Here is an 18102-nt window from a genome sequence, read left to right as displayed (position 1 = left end):
AAAAATGTTATGATAAATCAACTTACGTAAATAAAAATGTTATTTACAAATTTTGAGTTTCCTTTATTTATGAAAAAGTCCACTTACCACTTAACAAATGAAATGACATTCTCACATGCAACTGACAATTTACTCAGATACGTAAAGAAAATCTTGAAGCATAAAAGAAGTCCTATAACTTTTAGAATCAATAGTTTCCTTTCCAGTAGCTTTCCCATTGTGCTAATGCACTTAAACTTTTTTTTTTTTTGTATGTTTTATTTATTTATTCAGAGAGAGAGAGAGAGGCAGAGGCAGAGGGAGAAGCAGGCTCCCCGCCTAGCAGGGAGCCCGATGCGGGACTCGATCCCAGGACCCCGGGATCACGACCTGAGCCGAAGGCAGACGCCCAACCATCTGAGCCACCCAGGCGCCCCTGCACTTAAACTTTCTAATTGTTTATTCATAGGACTTTCAGAGACCTCCATAGCCCTAGACGAAAATATAACTAACCCAGCTGCACCTTTGCTGACTTCCCAAGCCAGCAGGAAAAGTGTCTACTTATACCTATCCATCATTTACCTTTACAGTCCAGGAGAATGGAATGGGAACTGGCTTTCCGAACATGAATAAAAATGCATCCCCTGCTTCAGAGGAGCCCACAGGTTAGGGGAGGCAATTAAACACATTTCCAAATAGCCATTAATTGCTCGAGGGAATTGGGAAAGTTTTCACAGAATGCCACGGGAATGGGATCTTGATCTTTGCCAGACAAAGGAGAAGCACAGTGCAGATGGAAGAAAAAGTAAAAACAAAAGCACCAATAAGTTTAAAAAAAAAAAAAAAGATGAGGCACTTGAGAACCATTAGTATGACTTGGTTATAGCATAAAGATAGCTAGAAATAAGGATCAGAACATGAGTGTCATGCAAAGGAATTTACATTTTTTAAAGGTTTTATTTTTTTTAAGATTTTATTTATTTATTTGACAGAGAGCACAAGTGGGGGGAGCGGCAGGGAGAGGGAGAAGCAGGTTCCCCACTGAGCAGGGAGCCTGATGTGGGGCTCAATCCCAGGACCCCGAGATCATGACCTGAGCCGATGGCAGATGCTTAAGTGACTGACCACCCAGATGCCCCAGGAATTTAAATTTTTAATATAAGATGTAGCACTGACTTTCAAATGAGGCAGTGACGTGGATTTCCTTTTCAGAAGAAAAACTGGCAATATGAAAGAAGGAATGAAGAAGGAAGAAACTGGAGGCAAAAAGAACAAAGCATTAAGTACGCTATGGAAATGGTCCACATGAGATCTAAATGAAACTCTAACAATGCCAGTGGCAATAGGAATAAAGAAGCTGATTCAAGAGGCATTGGGGGATCTAAAAGGGAAGACCGTTTGCTATAATATGATACTTATGTTCCTGAAAAAACTTCATGCTCTTAAAACTACACATTAAAATAACATGGCTTGGGGCGCCTGGCTGGCTCGGTGGGTTGAGCATGCAACTCTTGATCTCGGAGTCGTGAGTTCAAGCACCACGCTGGGCATAAAGCTTACTTAAAAAATAAATAAACACCACACTAGCAGCTAGTGTGTTTTGGATTCAGCTGCCACTACTTAACAGCATGAAGCATTAATACACTGGGAATATTATAAATACATTTTCCTCTTTATCAATAGTACATGAACCAAAATGGAATTCCTCAAAAACCCCCTCTCGTAAGTGATTGAGCCTCCTACCCCCACACCAGGTCAGGCCAGTATTCCTATGTTATACTCTTTCAGTATTATACTCTTTCAGTACAGGATGCAACTGACGACTGCTTAAGACTTAACTAGTAGTAAAGGAGAGAAAAAGGCATACCAGGTTTCCAGATAGGAGTGAATGAATAGATACTGTTTCTAGGAAGAAAAATTAGAGAATAATGGAAGCATGAATAGGAAGACAATAATGAATGTGGTTTTAGTTATGATGAGTTGAGGTGACTGACAGACACCCTCATTTAGATAAATATCCTGTAAGCAGTCAGATCCATGGACTGGAGCAGAAAAGAATGAAAGTATGAATCATCAGTACACAGGAGATGATGAAACTTTGAGAATAAACAAAGAATTTATGCATTCACTCAATTCACTTATTCAACAAATGTTCCTGTAATATGGAGAGGTCTATGCTGGCAGCTGGCATAACATAGGAACACGGTCTGACCCGGCACGGTGGTGGGAGGCTCAGTTACTTCCTTGAGGGACTTTTGAACCATTCCAAACATAGCCTATGCAAAAGGCTCTGATGGTAGAATAAACAGATGGCAGAATAAATCTAGCATACAATACTGAATAAAACGTTCACAAAGACCAAGTTGCTAGAGTATAGAGAAAAAGGAGGAACATGGTAAAAGAAGCTGAAGTAAACAACAAGTAGAACCTACTGAGTCCATGCACTATGTTAAGGTGATGTTAATCCTATAATATATAGGATTTTAATTGGGAAAGTGATACAATCAATATTTAAGAGGGCCTTGGACCAAACCCAGATGAGAAGCTAGCAACAAAGATTAAAAATGGTCAGAGATACAGAACAGCAACCAGCAGAAAATGCCACAGAAGCCAAAAAAGGAAAGAACTCCAAGAGTTTCCAACAAATTCCAACATTACAAAGAAGTCAAGTAAGAAGAATGAAGAACCGAATACATTTAATGAGTAGCAACTGGATTTCCGGGCACTCTACTGTCACCACAATCTGAGGTGCTCTTATTCCCATTTTACACTACTAAATAAGGTCAAGAGTTTATGGTATTTGTTCAAGGTCACACAGCTAATGAATGGCAGAACGAGAATCTAAATTCAAATTTTTCCAACTCCAAAGCTCGTGCTGGTATTAGAAGATTACTGCCAACACAATAACTTTCAGTTAACTGCAGATACATAATCATTCTAGACCAGTGCTATGTAATCAAAATTTCTGCTCTGTACTGACAGAAATGTTCTATATCTGCACGAATGCAGGAACCACTAGACACAAGGAGCCACTAAGGGCTTGTGATGTAGCTATTGTGGCTAAGGAACTGAATTTACAATTTTATTTAATTTTAATTCATTTTAATTAAAATTTCAACAATTACATGTGGCTACTAAATTGCACATCACAGATCTAGACTGTAGTAGATTGAAAACAAGAAAATGAGCAAATAAAAGAGTCAAGAAGTATGATGGTAAAGACAGAGTGACAGCCAACAAGAAGGCAGAGTTTAAGTAATCTGATTTTTCATAAATTCATTATTTACCTGAAAAAGATTACTATGAGTTAGTTTATAATTCATAAAATTCTCTTTGTTAGGAAAACAGCTGCAACATAAGTAGATATAAAATCACGACTTCCCTTATTACAGTACTTGTTTTTCCTGATATTCCAATTTTTATTAAAGATTGTCTTACAAGTAAATAATACTATAGGATGTCAGCTTACTGCATGCCAGTAACAGGAGATTCCTTGTGGCATCACACTCAGGCAGATATGATAAAAAAAAAATCAGCCCTGAAATTAGACAGATTAAGGATTAATAAAACTGCTAACAGCTCCATTAAGACCAATGGTAAAGATTTGATCTTTTCTGTAGGTTGCTATGCTTCACTGTCTTGTACTTAGGTTTTAAAATGCTTATCTAGGGGCGCCTGGGTGGCTCAGTCTTGTTAAGCGTCTGCCTTCAGCTCGGTCATGATCGCAGGGTCCTGGGATCGAGCCCCGCACTGGGCTCCCTGCTCAGCCAGGAGCCTGCTTCTCCCTCTCCCACTCCCCCTGCTTGTGTTTCTGCTCTCGCTATCTCTGTCAAATAAATAAATAAAATCCTTAAAAAAAAAAAAAAGGAATAATTTTTAAAAATGCTTATCTAATTCTCACACACAAATAAAAATGAATACTCTGTATTATTTACAAAGGACAAAAGAGAACTGGTTAGAGTACACATAAGTTTAATAATGCTACCAAAACAAGTCAAAGTGTCATCTCACGGAAATGTTTTTGGGATAGCAACAGATTATCGCATGGCCCTCCTTGTGATACTCCTAATAAAGGGCTTTAACTGACAAAACAAAACTCTAAGGAAGGAACCTATAAGAACCTATGGACTGTTGAATTTTCAGTGCTAAATTTTAAAAGATTTCCTATAGAAATCTTCAAATGTGTAAAAAATTTTTATAGTACAAGGTTACAAAAACCAAAGACAAACCCAGAAACATATATTAGTCATAGCTCATTTCAAAATTTTATTCCTGTGCCAGATCTATGCATTAGCTGTCAACTCATACCACAAAAAGGGTATGGGAGTTCAAGGAGAAAATTCAGAAAAGAAGAGTAGATGTGAGCTGTTGAATAAAAGGTTTATTTGGAAGTATAAAAGTGAGGAAGTAATTTTAACTGGCAAGCTTGAAATAGAATAGATGCTTTATAGACTACACTTTGGAGATCATTTTCTCTTTTTAAGAAATTGTTATCCATTTAGTTAACGCTTACTAAGGTAATAAATGGAAAAAATAAGTACAAAAAATTTTGTAATAAAATATTTTCTTGGGGGCCTGGCTGGCTTAGTCGGTAGAGCATGCGGCTTTTGATCTCAGGGTTATGAACTCAAGCCCCACATTCGGTGGAGAAATTACTTAAAAAATTTTTTTTTTTCTCTTAAGAGTAATTTCGTAAAATACTGTCACAGTTAGAACCTTGTTAAAATACCAACCTCAATCAATACAAAATCACTACCCGATCAAAAAATTATGCTGAATTGTTGAGTCATGCTTACAATGAAATACAGTTAAAAACCTTGGAATAAAACTAACTGTAATGAGTCAACTAGAGCATGGTACTGTTAAAATCTCTTTAAATTTAATCTTTCAAATAAGAACTAAATTATAAAAAAATAAATCCATACACTGCCACAAAGTTCAAAAAAAAGGAAGAAAAAAATACAAAAAACAAAACAAAACAAAACCCTCCCTTTTGTTGAAGTACACAAGAAACTCAACAGTGATCAATATAAGAATATCAGTGATCAGCCCTGAAAAGGCTCACTTGCCATTTTATACTTTTGGTACAATCTGAATTTTAAGCAAATGAATTAATAGTGTCTTTAGAACTTTAAAAAAAAAATTAAGAATATCAATCTACAACTAGATGTTCCCCTTACATAAAACCTGAACTCAGAAAATGGTTTTTTTAGACCTATGTAACTTCAGAAGTTATTAAAACAAAGACTGACAAAGTATTAACCTCTTCTCTTATTAATACTCCTGTTTCTTAGATTCATTCCCTAGGTCACTGACCCACTGGTACTCTCTCTTGGGTCCACTTACTATTTAATAACATTTACTTAATACCCTATTAACTGCATATCAAATCCCCCCAAATCAGTATTATAATCCTTTTCCATACTCCTCACCCTCAATCTCACCGCATTTGCCTCAGCCTTTAATCTCAACTTCAGATGATCTTGCCTCAAACTATCTTGAATTACTGAGAGAATTTAGGACACCTCCCATGAACTACATTAAAATGTATCTGTTGCCATGGCCTACTCGCCTCACTCTTTTTTTATTTTTCCCCCCTCTCTTTTGATGTCCCTTCTTTCCCTTTATCCCTCTTCTTTCTGCCACTTCTAGGACTCATTCCATTAACTATCCTTTCGTACAGCTCCCTCGCCTGGCTTCTCTTCTAATTCTAAAGAATACTAACATCTGGGCATCTGGGTCGCTCAGTTGGTTAGGTGTCTGCCTTTGGCTCAGGTCGTGGTCCCGGGGTCCTGGGATCAAGCCCCGCATCGGGCTCCCTGCTCAGCGGGGAGTCTGTTTCTCCCTCTGCCTCTCCTCTCCAGCTTGTGCTTGCTCTCTCTCTCAAATAAATAAATGAAATCTTCAAAAGTAAATAAAGAATACCAACATCTGCTATCCTAAACAGAACTCACCCCCAACTGTAAACCACTTAACTTTTCTTTGTCCTTTTTTTCATAAATGTCTCAGAAAAGGAACTGACACTCACTGCCTCCACTGTCTCATCAGCACTCACTCCTTTATTCCACTTACTCATTCACATATTCCTTCTTCAAATACTACTTAATATCTGGTATATATCAGTATTTGTAATAAAACAATGAAAAGACAAAGACAAGGCCTCTGCATTCTGAGTTTACATTCCCTTGCAATCTTATTTTCATTACTTAGGATTTAAGTTACTGTCTTAAAGATTATGACCTCTGTAACAGTTTTCATTTTTATCTCCTTCCCTCTCATGTTAACAGATGAAAAAAAAAATCTCTTATTGCCTAAGGAGAGTCATATTTCATCCTACCTCCTTGGGGAACCTCAAACTATTAATAATTCTATCTTTTCCCTTTGAATCCTCAACTACACTCCCTCTTTCCAGGCTATTCCTTTTACCCCAAAATAAATTCTTCCTCAAACCTTCCTCCATAGCTCTTATCTTGTCTCATTCTAGTCAAAATTTTAAAGAACAGTCTATACTCAATGTTTGTCCACCCGTTTATCCCTCAACTCACAGCATCCTGGCTTTCCCTGTTATCAGTACAAAATGGTGTTTTCTTGTACTGTTGCCAGGGTCACCAGAACTCTCCTGATGCCTCTAAGATACTTTTAAAGTTCTTCTCTTTCCTCATCTCTGCAATATCTAGGCACTGCTGACTCCTTCAAATCTGACATCGCTCTACTAATTTTCCCACTCAATTTATTCTCAACCTTCACAGATTCCTCATCCTCTATCTACCTCTTAAATGCAGTGTTTATGGTTTACCCTCTTCTCATTTTATATTCTTTCTCCATAGGATTTCATCCAGTTTCATGGTTTCAACTACTACCTAAGAGACCTGCACAGACAATGCTCAAATCTTTAATCCCAGCCCAGATTTCTCTTCTGAGCTCCAGATATAGTCAATTACCTGTTGGCCATTCCTACCTAGATGACCCACGATTACTTTTTTTTTAAGATTTTATTTATTTATTTGAGAGAGAGAGAAAGAGAGAGCAGAGGAGAAGGGCAGAGAGAGAGGAAAAAGGAGAAGCAGGCTCCCAGCTGAGCAGGGAGCTGCACGTGGGGCTTCATCCCAGGACCCTAGGATCATGACCTGAACAGAAGGCAGATGCTTAACCAACTGAGCCACCCAGGCACTCCGACCCACAACTACCTTAAATTCAACATGTCCAAAATAGAAATCAACATTACTCCCTCATATCTCCTTTTCCTATACCTCCTAGGCAGAGAATGTGCACTTCTGAAAAGATCCCAGATGAGGCTGATACAGCCAGTTCAGGATTCACATATTGAGAATCACTGCTCTAATACATATTACCTCTTCCTACCTTCAGGCTATCAAGTCTCTTCTATCCTAGGCCATGATATCTACGGAGCAAGCAGCAGTAATATTTCACAGGACTCTATCCTACTGAACTTACAGAATCTTGCAACATAGCATTCCAAGTATTAATTACCATATGATAAGAGAATGCTAGAGATAATACAACAGTCATCCCAGCAAACTGGAAGTTTCCTGAGGAAAGGACATTTCTTATATCCCTAGAACTGAATCTTAGCCAAGCAGGTGCTCAATAAACATTTGCTGAATGGATGGCACAATCATCTGTCCAGTCACCCAAGCCAGAAGCCACACAGGGTACACCCCTTTTCTTCCTACAACCCAACAGTCACCAAGTCCTATCTTCTACCTCTCAAAATGTGTCTCATACCTGGTCTCTCCTCCTCATCTGCATTGTCCCTACAGTCTTTTAAGTCCTCACATGAATTACTATAACAATTTCTTAACTGGCCCCCATTCCTACATTAATTTACTCTATTTTATTATCCACACGGCCACCATACTGATCTCTTTAAAAAAGCAAATGAGACAATGTAATTCTCCTGCTTAAAAATAATAGTTTCCCACTGGTTTAGGGAAAAAAAAGTTAACTTCTTCATATGATATGCAAACTCCTCTATGATCTTGCCTCAACCTAACTGACCACCCTCTTTCTCCTTTCCACCCTAACCCTCTACCCTCCAGCCATGATGAACTGGCTTGTATATATTATGCCTCTATGGCTTTAAACATAAAGCTCTCTTTCTAGACCACCTCTCTCATTGGCTAAATACTCATCCTTTTAAGACTCAGCTCAGGGGCGCCTGGGTGGCTCAGTTGGTATGTGACTGCCTTCGGCTCAGGTCATGATCCCAGGGTCCTGGGATCGAGCCCCACATCGGGCTCCCTGCTCTGCGGGGAGCCTGCTTCTCCCTTTCCCACTCCCCCTGTTTGTGTTCCCTCTCTCACTGTCCCTCTCTCTGCCAAATAAATAAATAAAATCTTAAAAAAAAAAAAAAAAAAAGACTCAGCTCAGCTCTTTCCCTGCCACCACCAAGTGGCGCAGAAGCAGAGGCTCAGGTGCAGTCAGATTCGGCTACACTTGTAATCCACAGCCATGCCGCCATGGCCGAGGAAGGCACTGATGCTGAAGGTGTAATGGACGTTAATACTGCTTTACAAGAGGTACTGAAGACTGCCCTCAGCCACGATGGCCTGGCACGTGGAATTTGCGTAGATGCCAAAACCTTAGACAAGCACCAAGCCCATCTTTGTGTGCTTTGCACCCAACTGTGATGAGCCCATGTATGTCAAGTTGGTGGAAGCCCTTTGTGCTGAACACCAAATCAACCTAATCAAGGCTGATGACACAAGAAACTAGGTGAATGGGTAGGCCTCTGTAAAACTGACAGAGATGGAAAGCGCCACAAAGTGGCTGGTTGCAGTTGTGTGGTAGTTAAGGGATATGGCAAAGAATCTCAGGAGAAGGATGTCATCAAGGAATACTTCAAAAATGCAAGAAATGAATAAGAAATTTGGTTCTTGTTCAAAAAAAAAAAGGGGGGACTCAGCTCAGACACCTCATCTCTCTCTTCAGGAAGCTTTCTCTGAGTGACATTTGTCTCCCTGCCCCATCCTCACCCCAGTTTGGATTAAGCCTCTCCCCTGCCATGTACTTTTTTATTTTTTTTAAAGATTTTAAAGTAATCTCTACACCCAACGTGGGGCTTGAACCCACAACCCCAAGTCCAAGAGTCACATGCTCCACTCACTGAACCAGCCAGGCACCCATCTCCTGCTAAGTATTCTTAAACACCCCACATTTAGTTTGTTAATAGCACACATCACAATGCATAGTTGTTTTGTTTACTCCACTTGATTAAGTTCCTTGGAAATTACAAATGTGTCTTATGTTTGTACAGTGTGAGGTATGTTAACAGATACTTAACTAAAATTTAAATAAATACATTCCTTGCTATTCTCTAAAGAAATAGAAAAATTACCTGGAAAAGCTATAAAATCTAGACTGCTTGCCCCCATCCCTAGAGTTCTGGATTCAGCTGGTCCAGGATAGGACCTGACGAGTTCCCAGATGATGCTGACACTGCTATTTCAAGTTATCAGTGCTCCAAATATGTTTTCTCTTCCTATCTCCAGGATTTAAAGTCTTTTCCTAGATGCCTCCAACTCTTCCTTCTGCAATCCTAATAACCTTTTCAGACCCAAGTCAATTTTCACCTCCTTCATAAAACTTTCCCTAATGCCGAAGGAAATTGATCTTGCTCTTTCCTCAATTTCTATCAGGGTTTGTGTGCATTATTTATACGATAACTCGGACTAACTTTTTTCATACCTACTGGCATTTGTCTAATGTTCTAGATTTAAATGAAGATAGGAAACCTGCCTTGATCATTTTAATATTTTCAACAACCAAGCACAGTAACCAGTGAACAGCAGACAAAAACTACAAGTATTTGTGATATGAATGAATCCCTGTTGCTTGCCCAGACTCTGGGCCCACGGTCTGACTTGCTTAATCCTCCCGGCCCAAGCTGACTTCCTTATACTGCCATGTACTTTTGCTTGCTTTACCACCCATAACAGAGGCCTGATCTACCCAGAGTTATCTGTCCCTCGCGTTGCTTTGCTGACTAACCCTCAGTCAGCTTCTTTACCTTGCAATCTATGCCTTTTTAATTTTCTCATCCACTATGGGACATAATGAGCAGAGAAATTTTCTCATGAGTAATGTGAATTTTAATTCTGCTGGCCATAAGACAGGTTGCTTACTTTGTTGTTGCTATACAGCCTTTGTTACAAAATCTGAACTAAAATATGCTGTGTGCAACTCCAGTGCAGGTATCATGGACAGTAATAAATGTTTTGACTTCTATTTACAGATTAGGGAAATAATTTTATTTTATTTTAAAGATTTTATTATTTATTTGAGAGAGAGAGAGCACAAGCAGGGGGAGCAGGAGAAGGGGAAGCAGGCTCCCTGCTGAACAGGGAGCCCAATGCGGGGCTCGATCCCAGGACCCCAGGATCAGGAACCGAGCCAAAGGCAGACGCCTAACCAACTGAGCCACCCAGGTGCCCCAGACTGTGGAAATAATTTTAATAAAAAGTTTAAAAACACAAAGACATAGAAAGGTCATTTATAAAATTAAAGGTTTTCCTAAAAAAACAAATTTAAAAGAAAAGCCAATTACTTACACACCGTATTCATATATGCATCCAAAATGAAATCCTATTTTTTTTAAAAGATTTTATTTATTTATTTGACAGAGAGAGAGAGAGCACAAGCAGGGGGAGCGGCAGGCAGAGGGAGAAGCAGGCTCCTCGCTGAGCAAGGAGCCCAATGCGGGGCTAGATCCCAGAACCCCGGGATCATGACCTGAGCCGAAGGCAGTGGCTTAACCAACTGAGCCACCCGGGCGCCCCAAAATCCTAGTTTTAAATTATCCTAAGTACATACACGGTAAAAACTATTTCTGATGCAAGAAAAGTTAACTAAGTTTCTAAAAATGCTCCTACAGGGGCGCCTGGGTGGCTCAGTCAGTTAAGCGTCTGCCTTTGGCTCAGGTCATGATCTCGGGGTCCTGGGATCGAGCCCCACATAGGTCTCCCTGCTCAGCAGGAGTCTGCTTCTTCCTCTCACTCTCCCTCTTTGCTATCTCTCTGTCTCAAAGTCTTTAAAAATAAATAAATTAAAATAAATTAAAAAAATAAAATAATAATGCCCCTACAAAATTTACTTCTCCAAAAATTACTCAGAGACTTTTCAATCACACAGACCTAAACAAACACTCTTCTGTGTGATCATTTTATTCTTTTTCTGCATGTCAGGAACACTGAAGTACGCTATCTAAAATACAGATGCCTACCTAGAGAAAAAAATTGTGAAGACATCTATTTTATTTACTTCAGTAAACATACACTATTTTATCAAACAACTGACCATTAGTTGGGGGGGGGGGGATTCCTAGAAGCTCAGTACTCAGGTGTGTGTGTGTGTGTAAAATCTTCATCCCACCTGGATGTTCAGCAGTTTAAAATTCAAAAAGAGGTGAAGAAGAGGGAAAGACTTTACTCTCAGGAAATAAAGAAACTACTTTTAATATAGCAACTAAAATAACTGTCAGAAAAGATTGCTGATAAGTTCAATCCAATCTTTTTACTTTCCTCTTACTTGAATTAATCAGTGATATTCATAAGTTAATTCATAAATTAAAACCCACTGACAAAATTGTCAATATGATCATGATACTCCGTAAGTTATAATCAAGTTTTCCAAAGGGAGTGAAAATTTTCAGAATTCCATGCTCAATTAACTAGAAAAATGAACCAGATCACTCCAAAGCCCAAATTATTTGAGTTAATTAATACCCCATATAGCAGAGTTGACCTATAGGTATGGTCTGGATACTTTCAAACCAGTGCTGCATTCAACAGACCAAAATAATTCTAAACTTGGGAAGCCACTGTCACAACAAATTAATTAGGTCCTGAAACGGTATTGATAGAATGGTAGAAGAAAGAACCAAGAATAAATCAGAAAATACTGAAAAGAAAACTGGAAAGAGGGAAATAATGAACTAGAAGGAAACAGTATCAAAAGGTAAATCTTAAAATATTTTTTTAAGATAAGAAAACACTGAGTACCAGGAAGATAAATTTAACAACTAAAAAAGGAATTTCCCAAATTCAATCTGTTGGTCAAAGGGGGGTGGGGGGGACACACTACAGGGAAAACAAAACAAAACAAAACTTGGAAACCAGCTCATTCTGATCTATAACACATAAGCAACAAAAGGTTGGATCATTATTCCTCACCATGTACTGTTTACAAATGCTGGTAAAAACACCCACTGCAATGGTCAAAGATCTTCAAGTAAAATACATGTATAAGGAAGTGGCATTAAAGCACTAAAGTGCAATTCGTAACTCCAAAAAACTATGCCAACAAAAAGACTGCACTATGAACGGTCTTGATCTAAGCTGTGTTCTGTAGTAGTCTGGAAAAACCTAAGTTTTGTAACTTTGGGGGCCAAAGCTGTCTCTGAGCTGCCTCCCAAGTTGGCAGGAAAAAACTACCTCTATATATCAAACTCACTAATCATTTATTAAGTCTGTTCCTAATTTGGATTTTAAGTGCAATGATAAGTGCACTTGATTTGTCCTGTATTTTAAATAAAAGCTGACTTACTTGAATTTTCTAGTTTCACTTTGTTCCCTCACAATCACATCGAACTGATTTTAAGTTGCAGTCAACAGAATTTCTCTCTTCGATAATCCACCGCTCTATTTTGAAACACTTAAATTCTACACACAGGGTGAAATACAATCCAAGAAATTACCCAACGTCAAACAATCGGTCTAAAAATCTTCTGACAACTGTTGGAAGACTTTTAGAAAAAGCCTAACAACCAAATCACATGTCTGAATATCTGATACATATGGAAAAGCACTGCGAACTTTTTCTACTACGTATACAATTCGTGATTGCAAAGAGGAAACTGCAGCGGCTACCCGGAGCGAGAGAACCGGTAAGGTAACAGGCTACAAGGGCGTCGTTGATTTCTTGGCTACAGTGACAGAGGCGGGAGACACACCCCTAGCGTCGGTTTGAAACACTACAGCAATGAATTCTACCTAGGGATTAATGCGAGGGTTAAGGAAAGACAAATTTAAATCGCCATGATTCAAAAACAACCACGAGAGAGAGACTTACGAAGGTAACAAAGAAAACGAAAAACCCTTGACAGTAAAGAAGCACTGAAAACATATCCCCATTTATCAAAGACCGAGTTAGACTACGTTTTCAGGAACATATACCTTGGACCTTTCCGGTTCGCCAGTGCAGAGAGAAAAGCAGCAGCGAAAGGAACCCCATAAGGCTGCAAACAGCAGCAAAATACTAACAGGAGAAGGGAGAAGTGGCAGGATTCCTGCGAAAGCTCGCTGATTGAAAATGGAGTGGGAGAAAGAACAGGTCTGGAGAGAAAGTGGGTCTTATATAAAAAGCCATTTACCACGTATTAGTTCCCCCAGGATTCTGGAATATACCCGAACTTGAAGGAGTGAGTCTGGGGGTGAAAGGGGGGCTCCACGTGGAGGAGGATCCGGAAAAAAGTAATGCAGGGCGACGAGTGGCCAGGACCAGGCCAATGGCCGGGGAGAAGGGGGTCGAGGCCCGGGCGGACTCCCGGGGGCGCGGGGGGGAGGGGGCGGGGGGGCGCCCCGCGGAGGCCCGGGGGCGGGCGCGGGGGCCCCGCGGTCCTGTCAAGCAGACGGCCCACCGCCTCCGCCGGCCGCCAACACACCCGGGCCGCTGAGGGCTCTCTCGGACCCGCCGCGGCCCCAGGGGGGCCGGGTCTCTCGAATTTTCCACTGGGGGAAGCTGGCCGGAGGCATCGGGGCTCGCCCCCGCCCCCAGCCCTGGAAGCGGCGGGCGGAGGAGGGATGGTGCATTGGGGAAGCAAAGGTCTCACCATTTTGCTCGGCGGTCGGCGGCTCGCGCGGGAGGAGGAGAGTGTCGGCGCTCAGAAGGGCTCCCGCAGGAAACGGCGGCGGCGGCGGCCCAGCTGTGCTGGGCTGAGGCGGCTGCGGCCCTCGGGACGCCCGCGGGGGAGGGGGTGCAGGCTGGGGGAGGGGAGGCGGTGCCTCGGGGCCCGCGCCGGCCGGGTGACTGGGCACACGGGAGCGGGCAGGGAAGAAGAGAAATTAAGGTCGAGATTCGGAGACAGAGAGAGCGGGAGGAGAGACGGCGAGAAAGGGGACAGACAGAGAAGCAGAGAGAAAGAGGGGGAGAGGGGGCCAGACGGCTCGGGGTCTGCAGCCTAGCGCTCGCGCCAGAGCCGTGACGGACTCACTGCAGTGGTTCGCGCTGACCCGCAACCTCAAGGCACGAAAAAGGGGGAGGGCGGGAGAGGGAGGGGAAAGCGGAGCGCAGCGAGGCGGAGGGCGGGGGCGCGCGCGGAGCCGGCGGGGGGGCGGGGCTTCCGCGAGAGGCGCACATCCGGGAACCCGTGCGCCGGCTCCGCCGTGGCCGCCGGGGTGCTCTGGCGAGCTCTGGTTGGGGATCGCGGAGCGCGCGACCACGTTCCCTCCACCGTGGGCCGCCCTTTGCGTGCGGTGCGGGGGGAGGACAGGGACGGGGGCGCGGACGTCGGTGACGTCGCGTGGCGGAGCCCTTCCTGTCATGTGGCTGGAGGCGGGCAGGTGGGGGGAAGGCTGGGTCGGGAGGAGGAGGAGGAAATGCGAGGGTGCTGTGAGAGGGAGGAAATTTGAGGGGTGTCCGAGCTCCGGGGGAAGGCGTACTTGGTTCCAGGAGTAGGAACCTCGTGGGGGAGGAGCAGCAGATGAGCGGCCTTAAGGTGTCAGAGCCACCCAGGCACTGCACCAAAAAACAAAAACAAAAAAAGAGGAAAATCCAAGCCCTGGAGCTAGAAGGGAATCCGTTTACTCAGGAGGATTGGTATCTTTGCATCAGTGTACCGACTTGGACCCACTACAAAATTGCTCGGCGCATCTAGACTGTTGTCACCCCGGTGCAGCACCCGCAGGCCCACACCCCAGTATGAGCTGGCAGGGTCAGGAGCCAGGTTGGAAAGACAGGGAAGAAGAGCCAAAGCTGCCTACAGCTTGAGGCTGAGGAGCCACAAAACAGCTGAGTGGAAGAGCTGCTTCCCACTCCCGCAAAGACTTGCTCACCCAGTTCTGTATTTTCCTTAAACCCTCCAAGCTGCCGTTTGACGGGGTGCCCAGTGTTTGTTTTTGAAACACATTCGAAGATGGATTGCCCACTTATCCCTTTAGTAGGGCTATATCTACTTTGGTGGCAATTACCATTCCCAGAAAATTCAGACTGTAATGGGAAATGGAAGAGCATAAGGAGGAAAGTTATTGGGGGCGGCGGGGGGGGGGGCGGGGAGCCGATGGGAAAGGTGTGATAAGGATAGGGAAGAAAACATTTTGCAATTATTTTAACCATTTATTCCCTTTCAAATTCTTGATAATCTTGAGGTTTATGTGTATGAAAGAGAGGGAGATAATGTTTTCTAGTCAGAAACTCCTTATTGACAAATCCTTTGAATAGTTTTATAAAAAGCCGTAGTGTTTTTAAAGGCAGTCTGTTGACGCTTGTCACATAAGAGTGTTACTCTTTGTGGTAATTATTTTTCCATGATAAGCGCGCATCTTTTCTAAGAGGCTCAGTGGCATGCCTTAGGTCTCTCTGTCTCTCCCCCTCTCTCTCTTTTTCTAAGAACTACTTTCTGTGTCCAGATGAATAAAGAAAAGTAACTAAAACATAAAATTGTCTCATACAGTGAATGCATCAAGCAAAGGCCAAGAAGTAACACTGCTTCTTATACTAAGTTTCTTGTATATGTTTCTATTTATATACTAATATGTTACGTTCTAAAACAGGGAAAAGTCCCTAAGCTAAAATGTGTGTCATTTATGTTTTTTAGGTATATTATTTTAATTAGTTTATCATAAAATTAAGATGTGCTCATTTTGTTAAAAGTAGTATATAAAAAAATTCCGCCCCCTTAACTCCACTTCTTAGAGGTAATCACTGTAACTGCATTCGTGTATATGTCCCTTGGACAGACTCAATGAAAATCAAATTATCATTCTGACTGAGGATTAAATACCAAGAAAGAATTTGATTTACATGGGATGCAGGAGATTTAGAGTAACCCATAATTTTGTGAAGATTTGAGCCAATTTAGACTACCATCATTCAACAAGTATGTACTGTGAACCTAAATCAGAAATTCAAAAGCTAGGCACTGTGAAAGATTGGTTAGCCTCTGTTACTGACCAAAGCAAGAGACAGAAGGGCCAAGTCTACTTGGTCCTTCTCATCCTACAAATCTCCCAGATACACCATTTACATTCTCTCAGCCTTGTGTATACTGCATAAAATACAGGCATGTAGCAGGTTGCATCTCTGACACTGAAACTAATTAGTCTATTTTGAATCCATTGAGAGAGGTAAACCTAAAATGCACCTTTAATACACAGGGTTTTTGCCCTAAGGTTCAAAATGATTAAAACTTAATGATTCCATTAAGTTTTTGTGTAAAGCTTAGTATGGGAGGGGGCAAGTACCAAATAGTCCTGCAGCAAGTATGCATGTTTTTAGATAACTAGGTAAGTGAAAGACAAAGGACATAGCTAACAAATGGATCTTTTTCCTGGAAAACTTAGCAACCAAAAGATGACTGTTGGGGAGTTTTATGTCAGGTAAGTTGGAGGGAGACACACTTAAGACATCCCAGTTACAAGAATAGTAACAGCTATGCATGAGGTAATAAGTACTAATGGCAGAGGAAAAGAAGGGGTAAATATGAAAGACATGAAGAAAAATGCACTGACAATGCAACTTAGTAGATGTAGGGAACAAGGAGAGGAAGAAATAAAAGATGACCAATTTGGGGCGCCTGGGTGGCTCAGTTGGTTAGGCCACTGCCTTTGGCTCAGGTCATGATCCTGGACTCCCAGAATCGAGTCCTGCGTTGGGCTCCCAGCTCAGTAGGGAGTCTCCTTCTCTCTCTGACCTTCTCCCCTCTCATGCTCTCTCTTAAATAAATAAATAAAATCTTTAAAAAAAAAAAAAAAAGATGACCAATTTTAGTTTGGATGACAGAAAATAAGGATGGCATTAAAAGAAACAAATCAGGAAAAGTTTGGATGCTGAGTGGAGAAAGATGAGTTTGGATTTAAGAATGCTGAGCTGCTGATGAGAGATCCCAGTGGAAGCATTCAAGTAGGAGCTGGAAGTGCAGGTTAGGAGGGAGTAGAGAAGGGAATCGACTTCAAAACAGGTTGAAAGCGAAATCTTCAAGTTTTCTCTTATTTAGAGATAGAAAAAAAAGATGCAAAGATAGTAATTAAGCTGCTAAGCAGAAAGCAAATTAAAAAGAAAGAAAGTTTTAAGAAAGAGTAATGTTTATAGTCCTATTCGACCACAGACAGCCTCAGGCTTCAGTGTCTCCACAATTATCTTTAAGAAGTTAGAAATGTCACAGGAAATCTTATGTGTAGACTCTCCAGATCATTGTGATATCCAGAAATCTGCCTTATTCTTAAAGGACTGGTCACTGTCATTTATTCATATATAAGATTTAAGGGTGGTAGAAGAAACAAATTACCACTCCTGTAGTTGTTTCAGATAATTCCAGTGCAGTATTACCCCAAAGTGTCCACACTTTTATTCATGATTATACTGACTAATGTCAACTAGAAACCATGTTTAATTTTATACTCTTACACATAGGAAGAAAATGCCAATTAAAAAGGAGAGTTGATTAAAATGACTTGAAAGTAATGTCTGTTCCTTTGTCGTTCCTTTGTTTTTTGTTAACGCAGATTTAAAGGAAATGTCTACCTCTCCTCCTAGCTAAAACACATATGTCCCAGTTCAAGAATCCCAGACTTAAGAATATTTTGTACCTTTTTGCCACCTAGTTTCACACCACAAAAGTCTCTTTCAGTGGACATGAGGTTGCATGGGGAATAGATTGCCTTCCTTCCCAGAATCCTCTTTTGTACCAAGGAAAGAGCAGGGATGCCAGCTCACCCCTTACCCAAGGGTGTGGTTGAGGAAAGGTTCCTCAGCACCTGAGATGGCAGGGAAGTGGTTCCTTCCCTTCTTGCTAAGCAGTAGAGGTTTGAGCCAAGGATTCTAAATTCCATCTTGGAAACTCATTTCTCCATAGAAACCATTTTACAAAGAGTTTTATAAACAATGACC

General features: G+C 41.5%; 1 protein-coding gene and 1 pseudogene across 1 annotated transcript in view; one reads left to right on the top strand and one right to left on the bottom strand.

Annotated features, from left to right (window-relative positions):
* The window catches only part of PPP3R1 (protein phosphatase 3 regulatory subunit B, alpha), a 71621-nt gene extending 57302 nt beyond the window's left edge, over positions 1 to 14319 (bottom strand). The window contains exon 1 of the mRNA XM_032410824.1: positions 13829 to 14319. Coding sequence (XP_032266715.1) covers positions 13829 to 13831 — 3 coding nt within the window. The 5' untranslated portion in view covers positions 13832 to 14319. The remainder of the gene's footprint in view (positions 1 to 13828) is intronic.
* On the top strand, positions 8362 to 10261 carry LOC116636230 (annotated as a pseudogene).
* Positions 14320 to 18102: the final 3783 nt, after the last annotated feature.

This window comes from Phoca vitulina, unplaced genomic scaffold (assembly GCF_004348235.1).
Source record: "Phoca vitulina isolate PV1807 unplaced genomic scaffold, GSC_HSeal_1.0 scaffold12, whole genome shotgun sequence".
In the NCBI taxonomy this organism is placed as follows: Eukaryota; Metazoa; Chordata; class Mammalia; order Carnivora; family Phocidae; genus Phoca; species Phoca vitulina.
Note: the sequence above shows the minus strand (reverse complement) of the source record. Positions and strands in the feature narration are given on the sequence as shown.